The 26,513-nt window shown below is 42.3% G+C and overlaps 1 protein-coding gene across 2 annotated transcripts in view; it reads left to right on the forward strand.

Annotated features, from left to right (window-relative positions):
* Positions 1–26,513, forward strand: part of MAMLD1 (mastermind like domain containing 1) — a 186,768-nt gene that overhangs the window by 100,796 nt on the left and 59,459 nt on the right. For both annotated transcript variants that reach the window (XM_090265094.1, XM_090265093.1), the window contains exon 2: positions 22,861–24,570. In XM_090265094.1, coding sequence (XP_090121220.1) covers positions 22,861–24,570 — 1,710 coding nt within the window. The remainder of the gene's footprint in view (positions 1–22,860; positions 24,571–26,513) is intronic.

Below are 26,513 nucleotides of genomic sequence, written 5' to 3' on the forward strand. Positions count from 1 at the left end.
TAATGGAATCGCTGGTTGAAAAGGCAGTTCCATTTTTAGTTTTTTGAGGAAATTCCATAATGTTTTCCATAGTGGCTGCACCAGTCTGCATTCCCACCAACCAGTGCACTAGGGTTCCCATTTCTCCACATTCTCACCAGCACTTGTTGTTTGTTGATTTGTTGATGATGGCCATTCTGACTGGTGTGATGTGGTATCTCATTGTAGTTTTTATTTGCATCTCTCTGGTGGCTAGTGATTTTGAGCATTTTTTCATATGCCTCTGGACCCTCTCTATATCCTCCTTGGAGAAGTGTTTGTTCAGGTCCTTTGCCCATTTTTTAATTGGGCAGTCTGTCTTCTTTGTGTTGAGATGTGTAAGTTCTTTATATATTTTGGAGATCAAACTTTTGTCTGATGTATCATTGACAAATATGTTTTTCCATATGGTTGATTCCCTTTTCAACTGGATGATGTTTTCTTTTGTTGAGCAGAAAATCTTTAGTTTGATGTAGTCCCAATTGTTTATTTTTTCCTTTATTTCCTTTGCCTTAGGAGATGTATCAGTAAAAATATTGTTCCGTGGGATATCTGAAATCTTCCTGCCTATGTTTTCCTCTAGGACTTTTATGGTGTCACGTCCTACATTTAAGTCTTTGATCCATCTTGAGTTTATTCTTGTGTGTGGCATAAGTTGGTGGTCTAGTTTCAATTTTTTTGCACGTCCTTGTTAAGTTCTCCAGCACCATTTGTTGAAGAGGCTCTTCTCATTCCATTTTATGTTGCTTCCCCCTTTGTCAAATATTAGTTGACCATAGAGGCCTGGGTTTATTTCTGGGCTCTCTATTCTGTTCCATTGATCTATATGTCTGTTCTTATGCCAGTGCCAAACTGTTTTGATTACCGTGGCCTTGTAGTATAGTTTGATATCAGGTATTGTGAGTCCTCCTATTACGTTCTTCTGTCTCAAGATTGCTGTGGCTATTCGGACTCTTTTTTGGTTCCATATACATTTTTGAAGTACTTTTTCTAGGTCTGTGAAATACGTTGTAGGTATTTTAATAGGGATTGCGTTGAGTCTATCAATTGCTTTGGGTAGTATGGACATTTTAATGGTATTGACTCTTCCCACTCATGAGCATGGTATATGCTTCCATTTTTTTTGTATCTTCCTTAATTTCTTTCTTCAGGGTTATGTAGTTTTCTGAGTACAGGTCTTTTATCCCTTTGGTTAAATTTATTTCTAGGTACTTTATTTTTCTTGTTGCTATAGTAAATGGGATTTCTTTTCTAGTTTCTATCTCTGATATTTTATTGTTGGTTATAGAAATGCCTTTGATTTCTGGATATTGACTTTGTACCCTGCTATTTTGCCAAATTCACTTATTAGGTCAAGGAGTTTTTTTGGTGGAGTCTATAGGGTTTTCTATGTATACTATCATGTCATCTGCAAAAAAATGACAGTTTTACTTCTTTTCCAATTTGGATACCTTTTATTTATTTTTCTTGTCTGATTGCTGTGGCTAGAACTTCCAATACTATGTTGAATAGGAGTGGAGAGGGTGGACATCCTTGTCTTGTTCCTGATCTCAGAGGGAATGCTTTCAGTTTTTGTCCATTGAGTATGAGTTTGGCTTCAGGTTTCTTGTATATGGCCTTTATTATGTTGAGGTATGCTCCCTCTATTCCAGTTTGCTGAGTGTTTTCATCATAAATGGGTGTTGTACTTTATCAAATGCCTTTTCAGCATCTATTGATATGATCATGTGGTTTTTGTCCTTAATTTTGTTTATGTGGTGTATTACATTTATTGATTTGTGAATATTAAACCATCCTTGAATTCCTGGGATGAATCCCACTTGATCGTAATGTATGATCTTTTTAATGTGTTGCTGGATCCGGTTTGCCAATATACTGTTGAGGATTTTAGCATCTATGTTCATCAGTGATATTGGTCTGTAGTTTTCTTTCTTTGTTGTGTCTTGACCTGGTTTACCTGGTTTTGGTATTAAGGTAATACTGGTTTCGGTATTAAGGTAATACTGGTTTCATAGAAAAAGTTTAGGAGTCTTTCCTCATCTTGTTTTTTGGAATAGTTTGAGAAGAGTAGGTGTGAGTTCTTCACTAAATGTTTTGTAAAATTTGCCTGGGAAGCCATCCAGTCCAGGGCTTTTGTGCACCGGTAGTTTTTTGATTACTCTTTCAATTTCACTCTTTGTTATCAGTCTTTTCAGGCTTTCTCCTTCTTCTTGATTTAGTTTTGGAAGATTACATGTTTCTAGAAATTTGTCCATTTCATCTAGATTGTCAAGTTTCTTACCATATAGTTGTTTGTAGTAATTTCTTATAATCCTTTGTATTTCTGTGATATCGGTCGTGATATCTCCTTTTTCATTTCTGATTTTTTTTATTTGTGTTCTCTCTCTCTCTCTCTCTCTCTCTCTTTTTTTTTTTTGACAAGCCTAGCTAAAGTCTTGTTGATTTGGTTTAACTTTTCAAAGAACCAGCTCCTACTTTTGTTGATCTTTTGAATTGTTTGTTTAGTCTCTATGTCATTTAAATCTGCTCTGATTTTTTTAAAAATAATTTATTTGTTTGTTTATTTATTTATTTTTTTAATGTTTTTTATTGATTATATTGTTACAACAGTTCCAATTTTTTCCCCTTGTTCCCCTACACCCAGCACCCCCCTCCCCCAGCAATCCCCCCCAAGTCCATACCCCTGGTTCATAAAAATTAACTATCCCCCCCCCTCAAATATTAGGACCCTTTGTAATCTTGTAAAGGACAATGGGCGAAGGTCTCAAGCTCCTCTAGCTGCTTCAAGCTGGACATGGTCGTCGTCCTACCTACCCTTGGGTCCAGAAAACCCTAATAAGAGTGGGGGTGTGGAGGGGAGGGTGGCCTTCCCACATGGGGAAGGATCGTGCAGACTCCAGGTCAGTTGGCTGTCTCCGGTCAACGGCGTGCTTGGTTTAACAGGCTGGTGTCCTTGTTGTGTTCTGAGGGCAACAGATTTGGCGAAAAGGGTTAAAAGACATCATTCAATCCATAACTACTAGATGACATAAGGCAGGGATTAATTTTTCAATGTTCCATATTAGGGAAAAAAAAAAAAAAAAGGCTTCTTTGTAAGAAGGTGTGCTAGGCACATCTCGCCTGTCCAAAACCCTTTTGCCCATTATACTTAGTTTGGGCTGAGGTAAATAGTTTAGGTTTTTCCCCCTCTCAGACCTCTGGGCCTTTTCTGTCCAAGCCATTAGGATAGAAAAGAGAAACCCGTTTTAAAGTGAAGCCCACAGACCACCCCATCCTTCCCCAACCCAGCCATTTAGTTCAGCCAAACCGTTGAGTCTCAGGAGGCAGCGCTGCAGACAGGATTAAGTGAGGCTTATGCATACAGACAATCACTCAGGTAATGCGATCATAGGCTTATGTCCTTTGAAAACAGAAAACACGTGTTAATTTATGTAACATAACCCACAAACAAGTCTCTAAATCTGTAAGTCTGTCTTATTGGGAAGACATCCAGTTGCAAGGCACTTGAAATTCTATTTGCCTGCAACTTGAATATCTTTGATGATATCACAGACATGGTTTAATTTTCAAGTGAAACCATATTTTAAATGAGAAGAAACTTTTAAGACGGTTAGTTGCCCTATTTTATAGTCTACTACTGATCATTGTGATTTTCCTTGAATAATAATTTTTCTCCCTAAGGTAACCCTCCTTGTCTTTAAAGGGACTACATTAAGTCCATTTTTAATTTATCCTGTTCGTTTGCATAAACATAACAAGAGCAGCAAATGATAACTTAGGATCTTTAGTTCTGCTTTGCTGGAACTTACCCAAGGAATATTTGGGGTGAACCTCAGTCTGTTCTTCAGGGCACAGAAGCTGAGCCACATATCTGGCATTCATCCTTGTCTGTACACACCTGTTTTTGCCAAGTCTTTCTGGTTTTTCATTGTGTCTTAAGGTCCCTTCTAGCCATCTTTCAGGAAAACAACCTTCGTTCCTTCCCTGGAAAGATTGCTGTGGACCGCACAACCAACCATGGTACCAGGCCTTTTATCTCACGGGCTTTTATTACCTTTAAAAGTCATTCCCAGTTCCTCGGGGCTTTTTGGTAACATTCTGAGCCCAAGTATGTTTCCTTTAGGCTTGACATTCCAGTCAAAGACTTAGTCAAAAAAAAAAAAAAAAAAAAAAGGAACCTCTATTAACAACTGGTCTTATTAGTTCTATGCAGAGAAACTGATGTCATTACTTACTTGTTTAGAATGCCAGACTCTGGAGGGATCAAATAGGGAGAAAAATATACAACGTGAAGGAAAATCTTTGTCCTAATATTCACTGAATTGGCATTTCCATTCTTCATATTTTCATTTTTCTCCCACTAAAAAAATTTTTTTTGTTTGTTTTTCCATTACAGTTGTCTCACTTTTTTAGCCCTCTTGCTTCCCTGCACCCTGTCCCTCCCTTCCCCCACATTTAGTCTCCACTCAGTTGCCCATGTCCATGGGTCATTCATATATATATATATATATTTTTTTTTTTTTTTACTTGACCCTTCCCCTTCTTACACCCTTCTCTTCCTCCAACCCTCCCCTTTGTTACTGTTAGTCTACTTCTTGTTTACATACCTCTGGTTCAATTTTGCTCATTTGTTTGTGTTGTTCATTAGTTTCCTGTAATAGGTGACAGCATAAGGTATTTTTCTTTTGTTGCCTGGCTTATTTCACTAAGCATAATTTTCTCTAGTTCCATCCATGTTGTTGCAAATGGTAGAAGTTCCTTCTTTCTTTCTGCTACATAGAATTCCATTGTGTAAATGTACCACAGTTTTTTGATCCACTCATCTACAGATGGCCAATTAGGTTGTTTCCAGCACTTGGCTATTGTAAATAGTGCTGCTATGAACATTGGAGTGCATAGGTTCTTTTGTATTGGTGTTTCAGGATTTTTTGGCTATAATCCTAACAATGGAATTGCTGGTTCAAAAGGCAGTTCCATTTTTAGTTTTTTTAGGAAATTCCAAACTGTTTTCCACAGTGGCTGCACCAGTCTGCATTCCCACCAGCAATGCACCGGGGTTCCCGTTTCTCCGCATCCTCTCCAGCACAAGTTGTTTGTTGATTTGTTGATGATGGCCATTCTGACTGGTGTGAGGTGGTATCTCATTGTGGTTTTTATTTGCATCTCTCTGATGGCTAGTGATGTTGAGCATACTTTCATGTGTCTATGGGCCCTCTGTATGTCTTCTTTGGAGAAGTGTTTGTTCAGGTCTTTTGCCCATTTTTAAATTCGGTTGTCTGTCTTCTTGGTGTTGAGTCGTATGAGTTCTTTATATATTTTGGAGATCAATCCCTTGTCTGAGATGTCATTGGCGAATATATTTTCCCATATGGTTGGTTTCCTTTGCATCTTGCTGATGTTTTCTTTAGCTGAGCAGAAACTTTTTAGTTTGATGTAGTCCCATTTGTTTATTCTTTCCTTTATTTCCCTTGCCTTAGGAGATATATCAGTGAAAATGTTGCTACGTGGGATATCTGAAATTTTCCTGCTTATTTTTCCTCTAGGACTTTTATGGTATCACGGCTTACATTTAAGTCTTTGATCCATTTTGAGTTTATTCTGGTGTATGCTGTGAGCTGGTGGTCTAGTTTCATTTTTTTACATGTCCCTGTCCAGTTCTCCCAGCACCATTTGTTGAAGAGGCTCTTTTCACTCCATTTGATGTTCTTTCCCCCTTTGTCAAATATTAGTTGACCATATGAACCTGGGTTTATTTCTGGGCTCTCTATTCTGTTCCATTGATCTATATGTCTGTTTTTATGCCAGTACCAGACTGTTTTAATTACCGTTGCCTCGTAGTATAGTTTGATATCAGGTATTGTGATTCCTCCTACTGTGTTCTTCCTCAAAATTGCTGTGGCTCTTCGGGCTCTTTTTTGGTTCCATATAAATTTTTGAAGTATTTGTTCTAGGTCTGTGAAATATGTTGCTGGTATTTTAATAGGGATTGCATTGAATCTATAAATTGCTTTGGGTAGTATGGACATTTTAATGATGTTGATTCTTCCCATCCATGAGCATGGTATATGCTTCCATTTATTTGTATCTTCTTTAATTTCTTTCTTCAGTGTTATGTAGTTTTCTGTGTACAGGTCTTTTACCTCTTTGGTTAAGTTTATTCCTAGGTATTTTATTTTTCTTGTTGCTATGGTAAATTGGATTGTTCTTTCAGTTTCTATCTCTGAGTTTTTATTGTTGGTGTATAAAAATGCCTTCGATTTCTTAATGTTGACTTTGTATTCTGCTATTTTGCCGACTTCACTTATTAGGTTGAGTAGTTTTTTTGTGGAGTCTAAAGGATTTTCTATGTACACTATCATGTCATCTGCAAATAATGACAGTTTGACTTCCTCTTTTCCAATTTGGATGCCTTTTATTTCTCTTTCTTGTCTGATTGCGGTGGCTAGAACTTCCAAGACTATGTTGAATAGGAGTGGGGAGAGCGGACATCCTTGTCTTGTTCCTGATCTCAGGGGGAGTGCTCTCAGTTTTTGCCCATTGAATATGATGTTGGCTTGAGGTTTCTCATATATGGCCTTTATTATGTTGAGGTATGCTCCCTCTATTCCATTTTGCTGAGAGTTTTTATCATAAATGGGTGTTGTACTTTATCAAATGCTTTTTCCGCATCTATTGATATGATCATGTGGTTTTTGTCTTTCATTTTGTTTATGTGGTGTATCACGTTTATTGATTTGCGAATATTAAACCATCCTTGCATCCCTGGGATGAATCCTACTTGATCGTGGTGCATGATCTTTCTAATGTGTTGCTGGATCCGGTTTGCCAATATTTTGTTGAGGATTTTAGCATCTATGTTCATCAGCGATATTGGCCTGTAGTTTTCTTTCTTTGTTGTGTCTTGACCTGGTTTTGGAATTAGGGTTATACTGGCTTCATAGAACGAGTTTGGGAGTCTTCCCTCTTCTTGTATCTTTTGGAATAGTCTGAGGAGGATAGGAGTTAGTTCTTTCCTAAATGTTTTGTAGAATTCACTTGTGAAGCCATCCGGTCCAGGGCTTTTGTGTGCTGGGAGTTTTTTGATTACTGCTTCAATTTCACTAGCTGTTATTGGTCTATTCAGACTTTCTGCTTCTTCTTGATTCAGTTTGGGAAGACTATAGTTTTCCAGGAATCTGTCCATTTCCTCTAGGTTGTCAAATTTCTTGCCATAGAGTTGTTCGTTATAATTTCTTATAATTCTTTGTATTTCTGTTGTATCAGTTGTGATTTCTCCTCTTTCGATTCTGATTTTATTTATTTGGGTCCTCTCTCTTTTTTTCTTGATGAGCCTGGCTAAAGGCTTGTCAATTTTTTTTATCTTTTCAAAGAACCAGCTCCTACTTTTGTTGATCTTTTGAATTGTTACTTTAGACTCTATGTCATTTAATTCTGCCGTGATCTTGATGATTTCCTTCCTTCTACTAGATCTGGGCTTTGCTTGTTGTTCTTCCTCTAGTTCTTGTAGCTGTAGGGTTAACTTTTTATGAGATATTCTTCTAGCTTTTTTAGGTAGGCTTGTATTGCTATGAACTTTCCTCTTAAGACTGCTTTCGCTGTATCCCTAGGTTTTGGGTTGTTGTGTGTCAATTATCATTGGTTTCCAGGAACTTTTTGATTTCTTCCTTGATGTCATTGTTAACCCATTCATTATTTAATAGCATGTTATTCATTCTCCATGAGTTTGAATGTTTTTGAGTTTTTTCCTTGAGGTTGATTTCCAATTTTAAGCCATTGTGATCTGAGAAGATGCTTGATATAATTTCAATTTTCTTGAATTTATTGAGGCTTGTTTTGTGTCCTACCATGTGGTCTATCTTTGAAAATGTTCCATGTGCACTTGAGAAATATGTATATTTTGCTTCTTTGGGGTGAAAACTTCTATATATATCGACTAAGTCCATTTGATCTAAAGTGTTGTTCAGTGCCTCAATATCTTTGGTGTTTCTTTGCTTTGAAGATCTGTCCATTGTTGACAATAGGGTGTTAAAGTCCCCCACGATGAGTGTGTTGCTGTCTATATCTTTCTTGGACTGTTTCAAAATTTTCCTTAGATATTTGGGTGCTCCTAAGTTGGGTGCATATATATTTATAAGGGCTACATCTTCTTGATGGATTTTTCCCTTAAGTATTATGAAATGCCCTTCTTTGTCTCTTTTTATGGACTTTGCTGTGAAATCTGTTTTGTCTGATATAAGTATTGCTACCCCGGCTATTTTTTTCATGTCCATTTGCTTGAAATACTTTTTTCCATCCCTTTACTTTCAGTCTGTGTAGATCTTTTGTTCTAAGGTGTATCTCTTGTAGACAGCATATATGTGGGTCATTCTTTCTAATCCATTCAGCTACCCTTTGTCTTTTAATTGGAGCATTTAATCCATTTACATTTAAGGTTATTACTGATAAGTACTTAGTCATTGTCATTTTTCCCCTTCCTACTCGTGTTCTTCTCTGTCTCTCTCTGTTTCTTTATCTTCTTAGAGCAGACCCTTTAGCATCTCTTGCATTGCTGGTTTGGTGGAGACGTATTCTTTTAGTCTTCCTTTGTCTGAGAAACTCCTTATTTCGCCTTCCATTTTGAATGAGAGCCTTGCTGGGTAGAGTATTGTAGGTTGTAGGCCTTTGTTTTTCATTGCTTGGAATATTTTTTGCCATTCCCTTCTGTCTTGTAGTGTTTCTGCTGAGAAATCTGGGGATAGCCTTATTGGAGCTCCCTTGTATGTTATTAGTTGTTTCTCTCTTGCTGCTTTTAGGATTCTCTCTTTGTCTTTGAATGTTGCCATTTTAATTATGATGTGTCTTGAGGTGGGCCTGTTGGGGTTCATCTTCATTGGGACCCTCAGTGCTTCCTGGATTTGCGTGACTCTTTCTCTTCTCATGTGAGGGACGTTTTCTGTCATTAGTTTTTCAAATAGGTTTTCTGTCCCTTGCTCTTCTTCTTCTCCTTCTGGAATTCCTATGATACGGATATTGTTACGTTTCATGTTGTCCTGCAGCTGTCTTAGAGTCTCTTCAGTCTTGTTCAGTCTTTTTTCATTTTGTTGCGTTGTCTGGGAGTTTTTGTGTACGTTGTCCTCCAGCTCGCTGATCCGATCTTCTGCTTCCTCTAGCCTGCTTTTAATTCCTTCTACTGTGTTCTTCAATTCAGAGATCGTATTCTTCATTTCCTCCTGGCTCTTATTGATAGCTTCCATGTCCTTTTTGATGCTGGTATAATTCTCAGTAAGTTCCTTATAGTTCACTATAGTTCACTCACTTCTGGAGTTCACTGTAGTTTTTCTGGAGTTCTTTGTAGTTTCCGCTGAGCTCATTTAGCTTCTCCATAATCCATGTTTTAAATTCCGTATCTGATATTTTGCTCTCCTCTATTTCATTTAGCACTCTTTCTGGGGATTCTACCTTTCCTTTTGATGGGGGGTTGTTTCTCTGTCTCCCCATTTTTGTGATTCCTTTTGTTTATTGGTGCTTCTTAGAATGATCTGTTCTTCCTGGATCTGCCTCTGGTAGCGTCAGATCATGTACCAGACTGGCCCTAGGCAGCCTATTGGAGATTTCCAGGGATCTTCTGCCTTTGTCTCTCTTCTTTAGTTGTTACTATACTCAATCTGTGATTAGCCGTCAGTCTTAAGGACCGTGGGTGTGGCAACTTAATTCCTGTATGCAGAGCTTTTATTTCCCCTTAGTATGACACCACTTGGAGGGGAATGGTCTGTCTGCTGTACTGGGGCTGAGTCAGCACTGGCGGGTCCTGGGAGGGGGTTAGTGTAGCTTCCACTTACTCCTCCGCCCCCTTGGATCTCCGTCTGTGTTGTCCTCGATGATATTTCTTTAATCTGTCTGGTTGTATTTCAGCTACCTTTTGGTGGATCTTTTTCTCTGGTTAGTTGATTGAGAGTCACTCTGCCCACCTTGTCTTGAGATCTTTTGTGAAGGTGCTGCTAAAACATAATCACACAACCCAGGCAAGAAACCCACACCCTCCAATGTCTCCCCCAAATACAGTCCCACTATAGGCTGCAAATGAGCCCGTGTTAATATACTTGTGGAGATACTGGGACTCTTATTTTGTAGGAGAAACACAAAGGAGTTGTTTTAAATGAAGGAAGGGTAATTTTTGAGCTGGAATTTGATAGAGTATTAATATTAGCAATTGGGATCAAGGTTATTTAAGAGAGCAATTAATTCTTACAGTGTATGTTTGAAAAGGAGGGGAGGGTTACAGTGTGGAGAGAGAAAGTGGAAGTGTATAGTATTAGGATTATATAATCGGTATATAGTATATGATTAGCGTGGGAGGTAGGGTAGACACAACAGACATCCAGGTAGACAGACAGCCAGAAATTGAAAGAGAGGCCTGGGGAGGTTAGAAGGTAGGAAACAGATTGAGAGAGAATTTTTTAAGAATAAAAATACAGAGTAGAAAATAGCAAGACCGGAAGGGAGAGAGGAAAGAGAGAGAGAAAGTAGAGAAGAGAAGGGTAGGAGAGAGAACGAAAGAAGAAGGGGAGGTAGAAGAGAGGGGACTGGATTAAAATTCTTTTTTTTTTAAATTATATATTTTAAAAAAGATTAGGAGATTAAAACATGATATAAAGTTGCGAGATAGAGAGAAAAGGTGAATATAGAGAGAGAGGAATAGGAGATAGGAAAGCAAGAGGGTTTGGGAGGAAAAGAGCTCAGAGGAGGGAAGGAAATCAGGAGGAAGAGGAGATATTAGGGAGGGGAGGATTGAAATTGAAGAGTTGACAAAAGATAGGATTAAGGAGAGAAATACAAGAGGTAGAGAAAGAAGTGAGGGGATGGGGTAGAAATAGAGAAGGGGTAAGAATGGGAGAGTAAAGGGAGAGGGGGATAGATTAGAATTATAATTTGAATATTAAGAGATTAGAATATAAAGTGTAATAGGGAGAGAGAGAATATGTATAGGGAGAGAAGGAAAATAAGGAGAAGAGATGAAAGAAAAACGAATGTAGACTGAAGGGGGACAAAATAAAGAAAGAAATTTAATAAAGTTGAAGGTGCGTAGCGCAGAGAAAGGAGAGGGTGAGACAGGGAGAGAACTTAAAATTATAAAATTAACTGAGAATAGGATGAAGGGGAGACATGCTAAGGGGAGAGAAGGGAGGGAAGAGGAGGGGAGAAAAGGAGAGAAAATAAAAAGGGACTGACGGTAGGGGTAGTTAGAGAGAGTGTGAGAGATAAAGGAATGAGGATTTTAACTCAATTCAACTTTTAGGCACAGTCTCTGGGTATTTTTGGTTTGTTTGTTTTTTGGTTTTTCCTTGCTTCCTTCCTGAGTCTGCTCCTATTCAAAATTCCATGAGTTTCAAATCTTTTCTGGTTGGTTGGCTGGCTGTGGGAGGGTTCTGCTTGATTCTGGGATTGCTAGTCTTTTTTTCGTGGGCCTACCACTGCTCTGCTGTGAGCTGCATTTAGTTGTCCCCTCCTGAGGCAGCCTCAGCCCTCCTCAGGCTTGTCCAGCTACTCCTTCCCTCTGTTGGTCCAGCCTGTGCCTGCCAGCAATCCCCGCCCTGCCTCCAGTCCTGTCTCTATTCCCAGGCTACAGCTTCTGCTCTCTTCCCTGTCTATATGCCTGCACACCTTATCTCTCTCCCTTTCTCAAGATGGTCCTTTTGTTCTGCAGGACTCTGGCACAGTCGGTCAAAGTGCCGGGCCCAGTGGCCCTTTCCTGCCCAGGGCCTCTCCCCTAGTCTGGAGCTTTGCAGTGGCTTTCCTGCGTGTGCTCTTCTCCTTCCCCCAAAACTTTCTCTATTCCGAGCTACAGCTTCCGCTGGGTTCCCTGTCTATCGGCCTGCGCACTCTATCTTTCTTCCCGCCACAGCACCATCCCTTTGTTCTGTGGGATTCTAATGTGGTCGGTCAGCGCAGCACTCTCCTTCCCCGGAGCTCTCTGCCAGTCTGGAGCTCCACAGCAGCCCTTCCCTGCGGCCCCTTCTCCCTGCCCTAAAACCGTCTCCCCTCCAGAACCTCCACCTCTGCTCTCTTCCCTACTTACACACCCTGCCCGTCCTATTTCCCTCCTAGCCCCAGACCGGCCTTTTGTTCTGTGGGATTCTAGCGCGACTAAAGAGCAAACACTGGTTTCAAGAACGCAGTTCTCCCCCGGTCCGGAGTTCCGCAGCAACTTTTCTGTGCTGCCGTTCTCCTTGCCCCAAAACTGCTCCTTTTTTCTGTAGGGCCCCTAGCGCTAGTGCTGGGCTCCCCCGGAGTTCCGAGCTTTCGGTCGGAGGTTGCAGCTGAGGATGTTTCCCTCTAGACTCAGATCACAGTTTCTCCCAGTCCTGGTTGTTCACTGTTCTCTCCGTCCTCTGGCTTTTTCGGCCAAATCCTCTCCCTAACTCCCTACAAGAATTCACTCCGGGCTAGTGAGCTCTCCGGCTTGATACTGCAAACGCACGGAGTCTCGGAATGACTCAGCCTGCAGTTTGTGATAAACCCCTCCACCCCCCTCCACGCTGCTCCCACAATCTCCTCCCCCTTCACGTTATCAGATTTCCACACTTACTCAGTCACTCACTCCTCTCCGCATTTGTTCCTGGATTCTGTCCTTAACAGAAGCAAGCTGAGAACACTGTCCCTACTCCGCGGCCACCTTGGTCCCCTCCCCTATGTCTTTTGATTAAAGCATTTAATCCATTTACATTTAAGGTTATTATTGACAGGTGTTTATTCATTTCCCTTTGTTCCTGTGTGCTTCTCCTTCTCTCTTTTTCTTCTTTTTCTTACAGGATTCCCTTTAGCATCTCTTGCAAAGCTGGTTTGGTGGAGATGTATTCTTTTAGTCTTCCTTTGTCTGGGAAGCTCCTTTTTACACCTTCCATTTTGAAGGAGAGCCTTGCTGGGTAAAGTATTCTTGGTTGTAGGCCTTTGATTTTCATTGCTTGGAATATTTTTTGCCATTCCTTTCTGGCTTGTAGTGTTTCTGTTGAGAAATCAGTGATAGCCTTATTGCAGCTCCCTTGTATGTTATTTGCTGTTTTTCTCTTGCTGCTTTTAGGATTCTCTCTTTGCCTTTGAATGTTGCCATTTTAATTATGATATGCCTGGAGTAGGCCTTTCTGGATTTATTTTCATTGGGACCCTGTGTGCTTCCTGGACTTGCATGACTTTTTCTCTCATCAAGTTGGGGAAATTTTCTGTCATGACTTTTTCAATCAGGGTTTCTATTCTTTGCTCCTCTTCTTCTTTTTCTTGTATCCTTATGATTCGAATGTTGCTTCTTCTCATGTTGTCCTGCAGTTCTCTTAAAGCCTCTTCACTCTGTTTTCTGTCTTTTTTCATTTTGTTGTAGTGTTTGGGAATTTTTTTCTACGTTGTCCTCTTAAGTCACTTATCCGGTCCTCTGCTTCATTTAGCCTGCTTTTGATTGCTTCTACTGCATTCTTTAGTTCAGAAATTGTATTCTTCATTTCTCCCTGGTTCTTGTTGATAGTTTCCTTGTCTTTTTTTATGCTGGTGTAGTTTTCAGTAAGCCCCTTATAGCTTCCCTGGAGCTTTTTATAGCTCTCCTGGAGATCGTTATAATTTTCTTTGAGCTTGTCGAGTTCATTGAGCTTCCTCATTACTATTGTTTTGAATTCCATGTCTGACAGCTTGCTCGCGTCTATGTCATCTATCCTTCCTTCTGGGAATTCCTCCTTTCTTTTTGGTGGAGTGTTGTTTCTGTTTGGTGGGATGTTATTCCACCTCCCCATTTTGGGCACTGGTCTTGTTTCTGCTTCTTAGATTGATCTTCTTTTATTTTTCTGCCTTTATGTTGTAAACTTCTTGTATACATTTGTTGAGCTGCTGTCTCCAGTAGACGCCACTTGGAGGGTAGCAGTCTGCTTAAGTGATTTCTCCTGTAGCACTTGGATGCTTCTGTACTGGGACCTAGATCCTGCTCTCCCAGCTCTTTCTCAAGGGCCAGAACCCAAAACTTTTTACAGAATGCCTCTAGTTCATTTCACTGTCCTTTGTCCTCAGCCAAAGGTGAGTGCCTTCCCTCGTGAAGGCCAGGGGTGGGTTGACTCGTTGCGCACCGGGGCGGGTGAGTCCAAGGCAGACTGGTTGCTCTCCTGTCCTGGCAGAGCAGGAGGCTTCTACTCAATTCTATAGCATGCCAGCCGGCCCAGATTTCCCTCCTTCTGCCACCCCATTTGCTCTGGCCCTCCCGGGGTCCACCCGGTCCTGGATCCAAAGTATAGATTCCTCTTTTCCTTTTTCAAGTCAAGCATTTGGAGTTTAGAACAATGAACTTGGCTGATATAAAATACTTCAGGAAGCCAGACCCCAAACACCAATACCCAACATCTGTTTTATGAATATATGGCTTCAGAGAGCTAAGTGTACATTAGCTAACTGTTGTCCATATTTTTTTTTTAAGCCACACAACAGCTAAGAAATCGAGAAATGCCTTGCCCTTTCCTGTACTTAAATCTGACATAGTGGCAGCATTTTAACAAACAAAAATCTCTCTGTTTTCACCAGTAATTCAGATTTAATTTTCCAGGTGAGAAAAAGATAATTAACCGCAAGGAGACAGTTTTGAGGTTTCTGTTAATAACACATTCAAAGTGAGTCATATTCCTCTGGCCCAGTCACTGGAGTTTCTTACAGAGAAGTATAAAAAGAAGAACATATCTTGTAGGAACACCCCTTGATCATTAGCACCTCCTCCACCACCACCACAATCATCACTCCTTCACTACTGCTATCACCACCACCATCCTCACAGCTTCACCTTCACTATTGCCATTACCACAACCACCACCACCATTATCACCACCATCACCACCACAACCAGCACAACTACCACCACCACCACCATAAACTCTATTACCATCAACTCTTCCACTATCACCACCACCATCACCACTTCCACCACTATCACTTCTACCCTCACCACTTCTTTTACCTCTACCACCTCCACCATGCCTCCACTTCCACCACCACCTAATCAACATCAACACCACCTCATTCACATCTACCATCTCTCTCCACCATTGTCACCTTCATCTCTCTGAGGTCCTATATCACCACCACCACCACCACTACCACATACCTCCATTACTACCACACTTACCACCACCTCCATTACCACCACCATCACCTCTACCTCCATCATCACCACCTCTACCACTACCACCATTACTATCACCATCATCTATACCAGCACTACCAGACCACCATCAACACACACACACACACACACACACACACACACACACACACACATGCAGGGGATATTTTCAGGATATGTGACATGTTCCATGATACAATCACAGAAAGAAAAATATTTTTAGATTTTCATCATTTCCAATATGTAATCTACTCCTGTTGCTGTGTGCTTTGCAAATGTGGAACATCAGCACATGTTTGTGGCCAAAATTAAATTAGGATTCATTACAAGAAAGGCCAATATCACCAAGTGCATACCTTTCAAAACAGATAAGTTTGGATGATAGATCTTTTACTTCTTGAAATGATTTACTGAGGATTTCCTTTAAGTAGCAAAATCTCATTGCATTTTTATTATGATTTGGTTTCAAAGGTTAGCCTTGCACACAGCTGTTTAGGAGTGCAGCCAATGAGTAAAGGCAGATCTATCTTGAATAGCAGATGCTGCTGAATAAACCATGTAAAAGGCTATTTTAGGACCTCCAAGAATGCGTTTGCAATTTCAAGAGTGGGAAGAAAGAGAATATTTATTTGGTATGCATGCCATACCAGGCATGTGCTCACTTTACATGTATGAGCTCATGTGATCTTTATAACAAATTTTTAAAGTGGGCCTCACTCTCCTCATTTGGTTGCACAGTATTGTGAATGTATTAAATGACACTGAATTGTGCACTTAAGGTTAATTTTATGTTCTGTGAATTTTACTTCAATTAAAAAAAGAGAATCTAAAACAATTCACAATGTATGCATATATTAAATCATTTCATTGTACACTTTTAGAAAAATCACATTGTAGAACCTAAATATATACAATTGTTATTTACAATTATACCTCAATTAAGGTGGAAAAAAAAGAGGACCTAGACTATGGGTATGTCCCCTATGGACTGATCTAATGCTTTATGCCATGTCCTTTGCCAGCCTCTACCTCTATGGCATCAGAGCTCAGACAGCCTGGCTTTAAAATCTACTAACTGGAGTAGGTCTGTCTGCAGACAGTTAGTAGATTTCAGAGCCAGAATTTGGCTCTTGGAGGCTAAAATATATTTATTTTGTAGCATGACTTTCAGAATACACTGGGCTGTCTGGATTCTTCTCCCATTACACATTTATCAGGTTTTTTACACAAGCAAATTTCTGTCATGGGCCAAAGCCTTTTGCCTTTTTATTTAGTCCATTGTTGGGGCACAGGCAAATGCAAAGTCACTTGTGCCTAAGCTTTGAGGCTCATCCTTCAAGCCTCCCAAGGCCTGGTACCCAATTTTGTCCTTTTAACCTTATATTCTTTTTCACAAAGAGGACCCCTAAATCATGTAAACTTCAGTCCCCACAAAGCAGAAATCTGCACCTGGGTACGGGAAAGAAGGTATAAAGCAGTCAGCAACTGTTTTTTCTCTTTGCCGCATTTAAACTACTAGATTTGGTGTCTTGGTGACAGGGAAGAGTGCCTTCTAGGAAGGTAGGACTGTCATCTTGATTGTTATCCTGCCATTGCAATCCAGTGGGGTCTTGCTGTAAGGAGAGATATTGCGGCTCTGTTCACCCAGTCACAAACAGAAGTCTTAAAGATTTTCTGGATGGACAGCCAGTGCTACCCAGTATGGTGTGTAATTCCCACACAATTCAAACTACTCCTTCTGCCCTCTTCACATATAGAAATCCGGGTCTGCCCAGTGGCCTTGGCTACCTCCACCCTCAGGTTTGTGGCCTCCAATCTCAGCTCTACCTTTACTTTTCCCCTTCCCTGCATTATTTTGGCTTTATCAGCTTAATGCAGGTGAAACACAGGTGACACTTGTTAGCCTGGGTCATGCACAGACAGAGTTCTCTGGACTGGGAGAATGCCCTTGACTTTGACCTTTAGCTTCTATTCCAGCCTTCAGGCGGAATCTGCTTTATCTATAGGCAAGCCCTGCCAAGACTATTCAGCCATTTTGAACAAAGTCCATCTTTTTCTTCTCCCCCAAGTAATCATTTTTATCCCACAAATAATGGTACATAGGAACGTGTTTGGACACTAGCTCAGGCTTTCTTCCTCTGAAGAGGTCAGACTGGGTGTGTCTGAGACAATGGCCCATGGACACATCTCTTCCTGTCTCTAAGGGCCTGGCATTCTGACAGCCCAGGAGTATAAGGTTAACATTCAATAAAGGCTTGTTCAGTGACAGACTACTTCAAATCTTCTCATGGGATGGTACAGTATGAATTAAGAGCTCAATAAATCCATATGCCATATGCATCTATAGGTTTGAGGCCGTTCTTAGAGTTGCCAATTCTTCCAACTGCTCTATTTACATCACAGAAAGGAGAACACAGTTCTAGAAAATCCCCCACCCAGGCCAGCTTGTTTGTGCATTTGTTGGGGCTACCATTCATATATCTATGCTTGAAGATTGTAAAAATCACAAGCTTTCAGGTTAGGGTAAGTGCTGCAGACAGTGTAAGGGAACAGAGAGTGTTAGTGGGTGGTGGAGAGCAGCAGGAGGTGGAATTTTAAAGGCAACACTGTTGGCTGTCAGGTCAATGTTGTCAGGACCAGGCCACTCACCTTCCGCCACCCCCACATGATGCCCCATTCGAGAGGACAACATGGCAGCTTGGGGACCCAGGGCCTGAAGAATAACATCAGTAACAAATACTGCTCCCAATGTGCACTCCTCAGCAATGCTGTGAGGTACACAGGGCAGATCAAGTACCTATTTCATAGAAGAAATAGATTGAGGCTCAGAGAATGGGAGTAACTTACTCACAGACACACAGCAAATAGATCTAGGACTTAAATTAAAGGCTTCTACTATCTATTCCAGTGCTCTTTCTGCCACCCCATCTAGCCTCTGCCTGCATCAGGTGCTGAGCATGCAATCTGTGGGCTCAGGACAAGCCAGAGGCACCAAGAAATCCCCTATTTATAGGTCAAGAATCCTGATCCAAACCATGTGTTAGGAGAGACTCGTTCCTGAGACAAACTGATTCCTCTTGAAGCCAGTCAGCATTCAGGGTTCCCTGACATTCCCAGCTACCCTGTAATTCTCCAGAGCCTCACGACTTACGATTCTGGAAATGCCGAAAATCCTGTTTTTTCTACAGAAAGGTCAGTTTTAGTTTATGGGGCACTCTTCTGAAAAACAAACATGCAAATGACATGTATGCCCAAATATAGGCACTTATACTATATATATACATGGATACTAATCTGATCCTGTGTATATATTCAGGCATATTTTTTTTCTCTCTCTCTCCTTTCCTCCCTTTCTCCCTTCTGCCCTCTCTTTCTACAAACCTAAACCTGATGTAGCATTGTCTTATATCTTCTGGGGCTACCTCTGCTGTGCCCCACGATGTCTTTATTTCTTTGTTCTGAGCAAGTCTAGGGATCACCTTTGTCTCAGAAGGCTTGAAATCCAATCTAGTTGGCCAACATCAGTTTCTAGGAAACACATAGGGGAAATGTGGACCAATATTGAAGAGAGTTGTTGGTAGAGTACGGATGCAGTTGTGAAAGAGAAACTAAGAATCAGCAAGCATAGTGGCCTGAGCTGAACTGGAGGAGACTCGAGTGAGAAAGAAAGGAGAGACTGATAAACAGTTTCCCCTTTTAAGACAATTTTGCCCAGAGCCCATGTGCTCACTGCCCTCTGGAGAAAAAACTGAGATTCACTGAGCTCATCTCTCCTGTGTACCTTCAGCGAACTACATTCTTATCTAGTAGGACTTGTGCATATTTTTGCTGGCCTTTCATTGGTGTCCATGTTAAACCACGTTATAGGTGTTTATAACAGCCGGCCCAACTTCTTTGGGAAGACTAATATATTTATATATATTATATTTTTATCTCCTTATGCCTACTTTATGAGTCTGGACTTTATTCTTATAATCTAGACCTTTTCCAAGACATATTTCCTCTTTGTGCCATTCTGAACTAAAAGGGAAGAAAAGGGAAGAATTGCTGTCATGTCATTGTTCAGAGAGAACTAGAAATAATTTGACTTCCTATCAAAAGAGTTGCCTTTGTTTTCTCATTATTTGGGAGGTGGGAAGCCATCACATGCTTTCAGATGCATTTTAATGAGTGTTTACAAAGTTGTGGTGACCACATTGATGGCTTTGTCTACCTGATTATGAAATGGGAGTCTTAAGGCATTTGTGGATAGAGATGAAGTCATTCTTTTCTTTAAAATGCCAGGGAACCAACTGCCCTGGCTAGTGTGGCTCAGTGTGTTGGGTGTCATCCTGCAAACCTAAAGGTCATTGGTTCGATTCCCGGTCAGGGCACATATCTAGGTTATGGGCCAGGTTTCCCGTTGGGGTGCATGAGAGGCAACCAATAGATGTTTCTTTCCCTCTCCCTCCCTCCCTTTCTCTCTAAAAATAAATAAATAAACTTTTAAAAAACCAGGGCACCAACCGTCCCCCCACAGGCAGGACCTGTGAGGTCTCAGGCTGGGAGTTGGGACACCTGGGGTCTAGTGTTGTCATTATACCCTAACTAGTTGTAGGACCACAAGCAAATCACATCACATTTTATTTTGTGTAAAAAGACAAAGTTGAGATGTATTCTCTAAAAACCCTGCCAGTGTCTACTGATTCACTTCTTGTCAAAATAGAAAAAAATAAAAAAATCTCACAATGAGTGGGCAGGATCATGAGCAATGCATGGCCTGGAGGAAGTAGGGGTTGGCTGGTATCTGGGACCAATATCTTGCTGTCATGGAGCCCACAGAGATTGGAATACAGCACATGCATGAAACTGGAAGGTTTGTTTAGAAGGGTCTGCAAGTTCGGTTGGGGACCTGTTACCTCCAAAGCAAAGTTGAGAGGGGAAGTCATTCAGGAGTTGCAAGCTATCTGCTGCATTTGATCTAAAATAGTGGCCACAAGAGTCAGTCATCACCCAGCCCTGGAAAGCAGACATCCCACCACCCACTGGCTCAGGTAGCCAGCGAAGATCTCAGTGTGCACTGGGCATGGGGGACAGCTCAGCCAGCTTCCTGCAATTGAGATGAGTAACAGATCATGGGACTGATCAAGAGGAGGCACTGAGGCAAGCCTGTATCTATGGGCAAAATTAAGTGGATAATAGATTTCCACAGCTTACCAATACCTGGTGAAAGCAGTTGCATTTAGAGTGAGTCTGGGTAGTTTCTGTGTAAACTCAGCTACCTTCCCTGGCCTTGTTTAGGTTTGGCTGGGATTCTGGCCAGTCAGCCAAGGTGCTGCTGTCTAAGTTTTGAAAGCTCTCACAATAAAATCTCAAAAGCAAAGCTGCATGGCCTCTAACAAAGTGGAGTCTCCTTTAAGTCCAGATAGGCTCTCATCTGCCCCTTTGATGAAATGGCAGCTTTGATTAGCAATACCACACACCCAAAGTATTCAATAAGGTGAGTGGCTGTCCAGCTGCATGCAGATTTGGCAGAGCAAGAGTGGCACCTGCTCCAGAAATTGGATCCACCAGCAATGGGACTGCCGTTAATATACCATAAGGGCCTTCTGGGGTCTACTTTGTCATTGAGGAGCTGGTTGGGCTCCCAAGTTGGAATTGAGTGGGGAACATTGGCTTGGATGCACTAATGGGTGCCTGTAAAGTTCTGTGAGAGGTGGAAAACCCTGTCCTCTGTCAGTGGTTCCTAATATTACATTTAGCATCCAGGGGTAACTCCCTGCTTTCTCCACCGCCTGCCACCTTGGTCCCAACAGGTTAATGGCAGACCTACAATTAAATGAAAACTCCAGGAGCACACAGAATTTTTCAGGTATTCTAGGCCACTGTGACTCATAGACCCTGAGCTCCTTCCTTCCCATCCTCTAAATCCATCCCTCCCTGGCATAGTTCTGTATAGACTTCACTATCATGAAGCCTGTCTTACAGTCCAAGACATCATGAACAGCACATTGTTCCCAACCACTGGTATACCTCAGTCTCCCTTCAGGGGATCCTATATAAAATCCACACTCAATCGTTCCTTATTTATTCATTTCATATATTTCTATTTTCAATATATTGGATTTCTTTGTCCTTTTGGGAAGAATGTAGAAGAGACCAAATTTTAGTTCTGGTGCAGTGACTTCTTTGTGGGCTGCTCCATATTGATTGAATGAATGGCCAGGAAAACATGTGTCCTGATCATTTCAAAAGGAAAAGCAAAGAAGTAGGCGAATCATCTCACTCAGTGGTGGAGCCCCTTCTGTAGTGATGAGGCAGTCAGTGTGCTGCCCCCATGGTGGATTGAGGCAGTGGGTAGGGAGGCAGCTGAATGGTTATGTAGGGGTCCTGCATCTATCCTTCAGCTGAGCAACTCTTAGCAAGCCCTACCCCCTCCCTAGGTCTCAGGATCTCTGTCTTTAATAGGGCAAGTTTGGACTCCCAGGGTCCTTCCAGATCTGCCCTTTGTAATGCCAGCTACCAGTTACTGGGGATCTACTAGGTGCCACAGAATCTGTCTCATTCCATGTAAGAGTCAGAGCAGGGTCATGAGATGAGAACTAAAATTATGCTCATTTTACAAATAAAGAAACTGGAGCTCAGATATGTTAAGTGGCAAGGTCAAGACCTATGTTTGTCTGCCTTGGGACCAGGGCCCTATGCTACACTGACTCCACCTGTGCTCTGGGCCACTGGTTCTCAACTCGGCTGTCCATTTAGAATCACCCAAGTAGCTTCAAAAAATCTCAGATGCCTGAGCCTCATATAAGATGATATTGAAGCAGTTCATTTATGGTGGGAAAGGCTGATAATCTGGATGCTTCTAAGTGATTCAGATGTGCAGCAAGGTTTGAGATGTGCAGCCCTGGGAGTTCTCTTTTGATATTCAGTCTGCCATGAGAGTTCTGACCACTGTTGTGCTTGCATGACTCCACACATATGTTGACCCCCTCAGTGAATCAAACACAAAGGGACAGCACTGGGTGTCCCAGTAAGACTTCCAAAGCTAAAAGGGGTTTCTTACATGAAAAAATGCTTGAAGGGAAATACAGTATATCTATTATACAGTTGGCATTTAGGTGATTTTCAAGCCCCTCTCTACCCACTCATATTCCTCCACTTCACTCTACTTTTGCCTTTTACTTGAAGGTCATAGCCATTAACATAACAGCTACAGATGACTGTATAAAGTGTGAAAGAATAGAAAATGCTGCATTACTGCTTTGTTTCTAAATGTATGCTTTTATAAATTGTGCGTAGCTCCCCCAAGCTGCCGATTGCAAATTGGAGTCTTTTCCTGTTGTTTAATATCTCCTCAACCTGAGGATGCATCTACAGAGAGGAATTTCTTACTTAAATAGCTTTATAATTTTTTGCATTACAAGTCATTCTCATTAAAAATAAGCGATACAAAAATGTAGAGAATAGGAAGGGAATTGCCAGTCCTCCCCAAGAGGTCACTATCCCAAATGGTTGCATTAATATGTTCTCCCAAATTATGTTTGTATGCTCATAGCAATAAATGAAACAGGGCAACAAAGAAACACACATATGATTCTAAACAGGTGGTATTGTAAAATTTTGACAATTTTAAGTCTTGAAACTGAGATGTGTTATTTTGCAAGTTTGCTCTTCATTCACATTTATTGTGCCAAGACTTTATAAAAATTTCTTTCTCTCTCACTCTCACTCTCTGTCAGCCACAGGGAACCATTAAGAGGAGACAGGAAGGAGACAACTTCCAGTTTCCAGGCATGGCTGATGGCAGTTACTCTAATAAAATCAAGAGGCCTTGCCTCAAAGATGTCACCCTTTCTATGGGCCCAGATGCCCATTCCAGCACGCCTTGTGCAGACCTGCAGGTTCCTCCATTGACAATGAACCTTAGCCCTTCAGCTATGAGAGCAGTGGGCCATTCATTACTGCTTGAAAATAATCTCATGAATGGCAGACTAATGGACCAGCCATTTATGGTACCACCAAGTACAGAAATGGGACTTAAAGGGCCCACTATTCCTTACTACGACAAAACCAATAGCATGATGGCTATGGAGCAGGACCAGGAACTTCAAGATCTGCTGGAGGAGCTAACAGAAATTCAAGACCCTTCCTCGAATGAGCTAGATCTTGAGAAGATTCTGGGGAGCAAGCCAGAAGAACCACTGGTCTTAGATCACTCCCAGGCAACCCCGGGCACAACTCACAAGCCTTCGGCTTATATGCCACACTTAGAGAGCCTTGGTTCCAGCAAGGAGTTTGCTTCTGGTTGCAGCCAGGTCACTGGCTTGTCACTTCAAATCCCACCCTCCTCCACAAGGTTCAACTATACTATTCCCTCTGCCAGTAAGAAGACAGTCTCACCCAGTTCTGTGACAACACAGGTCAAGAGCCAGATCCAGGGGATGCTCCCCATGGCTTTGCCCCCACTCCCAGTGCGTCAGTGGCATCATGCTCACCAGCTGAAGGTGTTGGCAGCCAGTAAGCAGGGATTTACTACAAAGCAGCCAGGACCCTCTTCCAGTTGGTCTAACCTGACTCCTCCAGGCCTCTCCCCACCTTACCACCCAGGATCATCACCACATCCACCACCACCTTTCAACCCACAGAGCTTCATGGTATCCTCCATGTCATCCAGCAACCTGACAGGGAGCACGCTCCAAGGATCTCCCAATGCCTTACTCTCAAGCATGGCATCCAGCAGCAATGCTGCCCTTGTGCCCACCATGTCCTGTGCTCCTGAGAAGCTCCCCAGCCCAGCTCTCAATCAGCAGCCACAGTTCAGCCCACAGAGCTCCATTCTTGCCAACCTAGTGTCTTCTACCATTAAAAATCCTCAAAGCCACCTGATGTCTGCTCTGCCCACCAGCAACCCAGGGCGCTCCCCACCCTACTGCCCAGAGAAGCTCTCCAGCCCAGGCTTGCCGCAGCAGTCCTTCACTCCACAGTGCTTCCTGACTCAGAGCCTCCCTTCTAGTAGTAATCCATTAAGCCAGCACCAGCAGCAGCAGCAGCAGCAAACAAATGCCATAGTCAAGCCCATGATCACCAACTCACCCAAGACCCTGAGCATGATCATGCAGCAGGGACTGGCCAACCCGAGCCCAGAAGCCCCAGAGACATTTACTTTTGGCAACACCAAGCCCTTGTCACATTTCATTTCTGAGCTGGGACCCCAGAAGACGCCTTCCATGTCTGCCACCTCTAGGCAACCTTCCCTGCTACACTATCTGCAGCAGCCTATGCTGACACAGGCATCTTCTGTCACTGCCTCCTCCACAACCATGGCCACCTTCCAGCTGCAGCAGCAGCAGCCTGACCGTTCTTCATTCCTTCTGCCGCAGATGATGCAGCAGCCCCAGTGCTTTCAGCGACCAGCAGCCTCGCAGTCCATGCCTCCTCTGACCAGACAGGTAGGAAAGACAGTGTTACATCTGATTAGATTCCTTTGTTTTGGAAATAAGAACTGTGTCTCATGCTATTGATACCTGGCTTTGGAGACAAATCCAGGCTCTAGTCCTCTCTGAGATTGGACTTGATTCTGGAAAAGTCTATTGAAGCCAGCTAATTCTGCCTGGTTGAAGCACAGAATTAATGAGTCCAAGATTATGGTTTCAGTTCCTTTGCAAGAGGAAAAATGCACCCACAGGGGCTGCCAGGGGAAGGAATCAGGGGGTGACAAGTCACAATTGCACAGAATTGCCTTCCCCTGCACTGGGTCATGGAGCCTGTTCCCTCACACAGGACCAGTGAAGGCCTCATAGGTTGCAAGGAAATTGCACTGAAGCATTCAGATCTTGTCCCTGCTGGCATAAGGCTGAACACTGAGCCTTCTAGGAAATGCCACAGCAGACTTCTGTGAGCAGGTCCAGTGTGCTGCTTAACCATTGTGCTGGATGCTAAGCAGATCCTAAATGGAAAGGACAGATGTGTGTGAAATAGTTACTCTCTCCATCTCCATTTTGCACACAAAGAAACAGAGACTCATAGAGCTGAAATGACTTGCCCAGAGTCATACAGTTAGCAGGGCAGAGCAGGAACTTGAAGCCAGGCAGTCTTGCTCCAGAGTCTATGCTCTTCTCCATATTACTGTGACTTCTGTCTCCCTCGTTTTTCAGTCTTATCAGTCACTAAATTCACCTGATTCTGCCTGGGTGGTGTTGATCAGTTTCCACTTTTCATAGTTCTGATCCCTACCTATATTAGTTATCTATTGCCATCTCCCCAATTATCTCAAAACATCTACTTAAAGCAACACACATATATTACTTCATGGTTTCTGTTGGTGGGAATCCTAGCACAGCTTAGCTGGGTCTTTTGGCTTCGAGTCTCTCATAAGGCTACAGTCATCTGAAGGCTCAAGCTCACTCCCATGGCTGTTGGCAGGAAGCAGTTTATTGCAGGTTGTTGGACTGAAACCTCAGTTTGTTGTGAGCTATTGGCCAGAGGCCTCCCATGGTTCCTTGTCATAAGATCCTCTTCATAGAACATCCCACAATATGGCAGCTGGTTTCATCCATGTGAGCAAGAGAGATATATGCCATCAAGAGAGGCAGGGAGAGTGCCAGCAAGTCAGAAGTTGCAGTCTTTATTACCTAGTTTTGAAAGTGATGTCCCATCAGTCTTGCTGTGTTATGTTCATTGATGCAGGTGTGAAGGTGTGAATACCAGGAGGTAGGGATCACTGATGTCTGCCAGAATACTGATTCCATGGTCCCTCCTTCCCATTGCTCTCATCCCTGCCATGTTCAGGCCCTCTTGATCCTTCTTCTGAACTCGTACAGTTGACTCTTAGATTGGTTTCCCCCAATAAACCACCCATTCTTCTAAGCATTACTTTGCTATAATGAAGACCTGATCATGTTTCATACTTCCTCAGAAGTTTCCGGAGGCTTATAACCTGGCTCCATCTACTTCTTTAGCAGTGTCCATTAGGCCCTACCAGTCACTTCATTTCCAAAACCCAGAAGTGCTTGCAGCTCCTGGCCCACTCTGTGTTCTTGGCCTTTACTCCCACTGTTCTCTGTGCCTGGCCTTCCCTTACCACCTTATCTTTCCTATCCCACTCTTACAGTTCCTAAGGCTCTGGCACCCCTCTAGGAAGCTTTCTCTTGACTGTTCTTGGTACTTCTGTCTCCCACTCTACTTCCCTCTTCTGTGAGGAAGCCAAGGACGAGATGCCCATGAAGTGCTTGGCCAGGGATCTGGCCCAAGAAAAACACCCACTGGGCTGCCCTCTTTTCTGAGGGCCTTGGATAAATGATTCTGGCAGCCCCTGGAGGATAGAGACTGTCTTTTTCATCCACGTCTCATGAAGCATAACCAAGCAGAGTGCTCCACCCTAGGGAATTGGTCC

Source organism: Furipterus horrens, unplaced genomic scaffold (assembly GCF_987537825.1).
Source record: "Furipterus horrens unplaced genomic scaffold, mFurHor1.1.pri manual_scaffold_17, whole genome shotgun sequence".
NCBI classification, from domain to species: Eukaryota; Metazoa; Chordata; class Mammalia; order Chiroptera; family Furipteridae; genus Furipterus; species Furipterus horrens.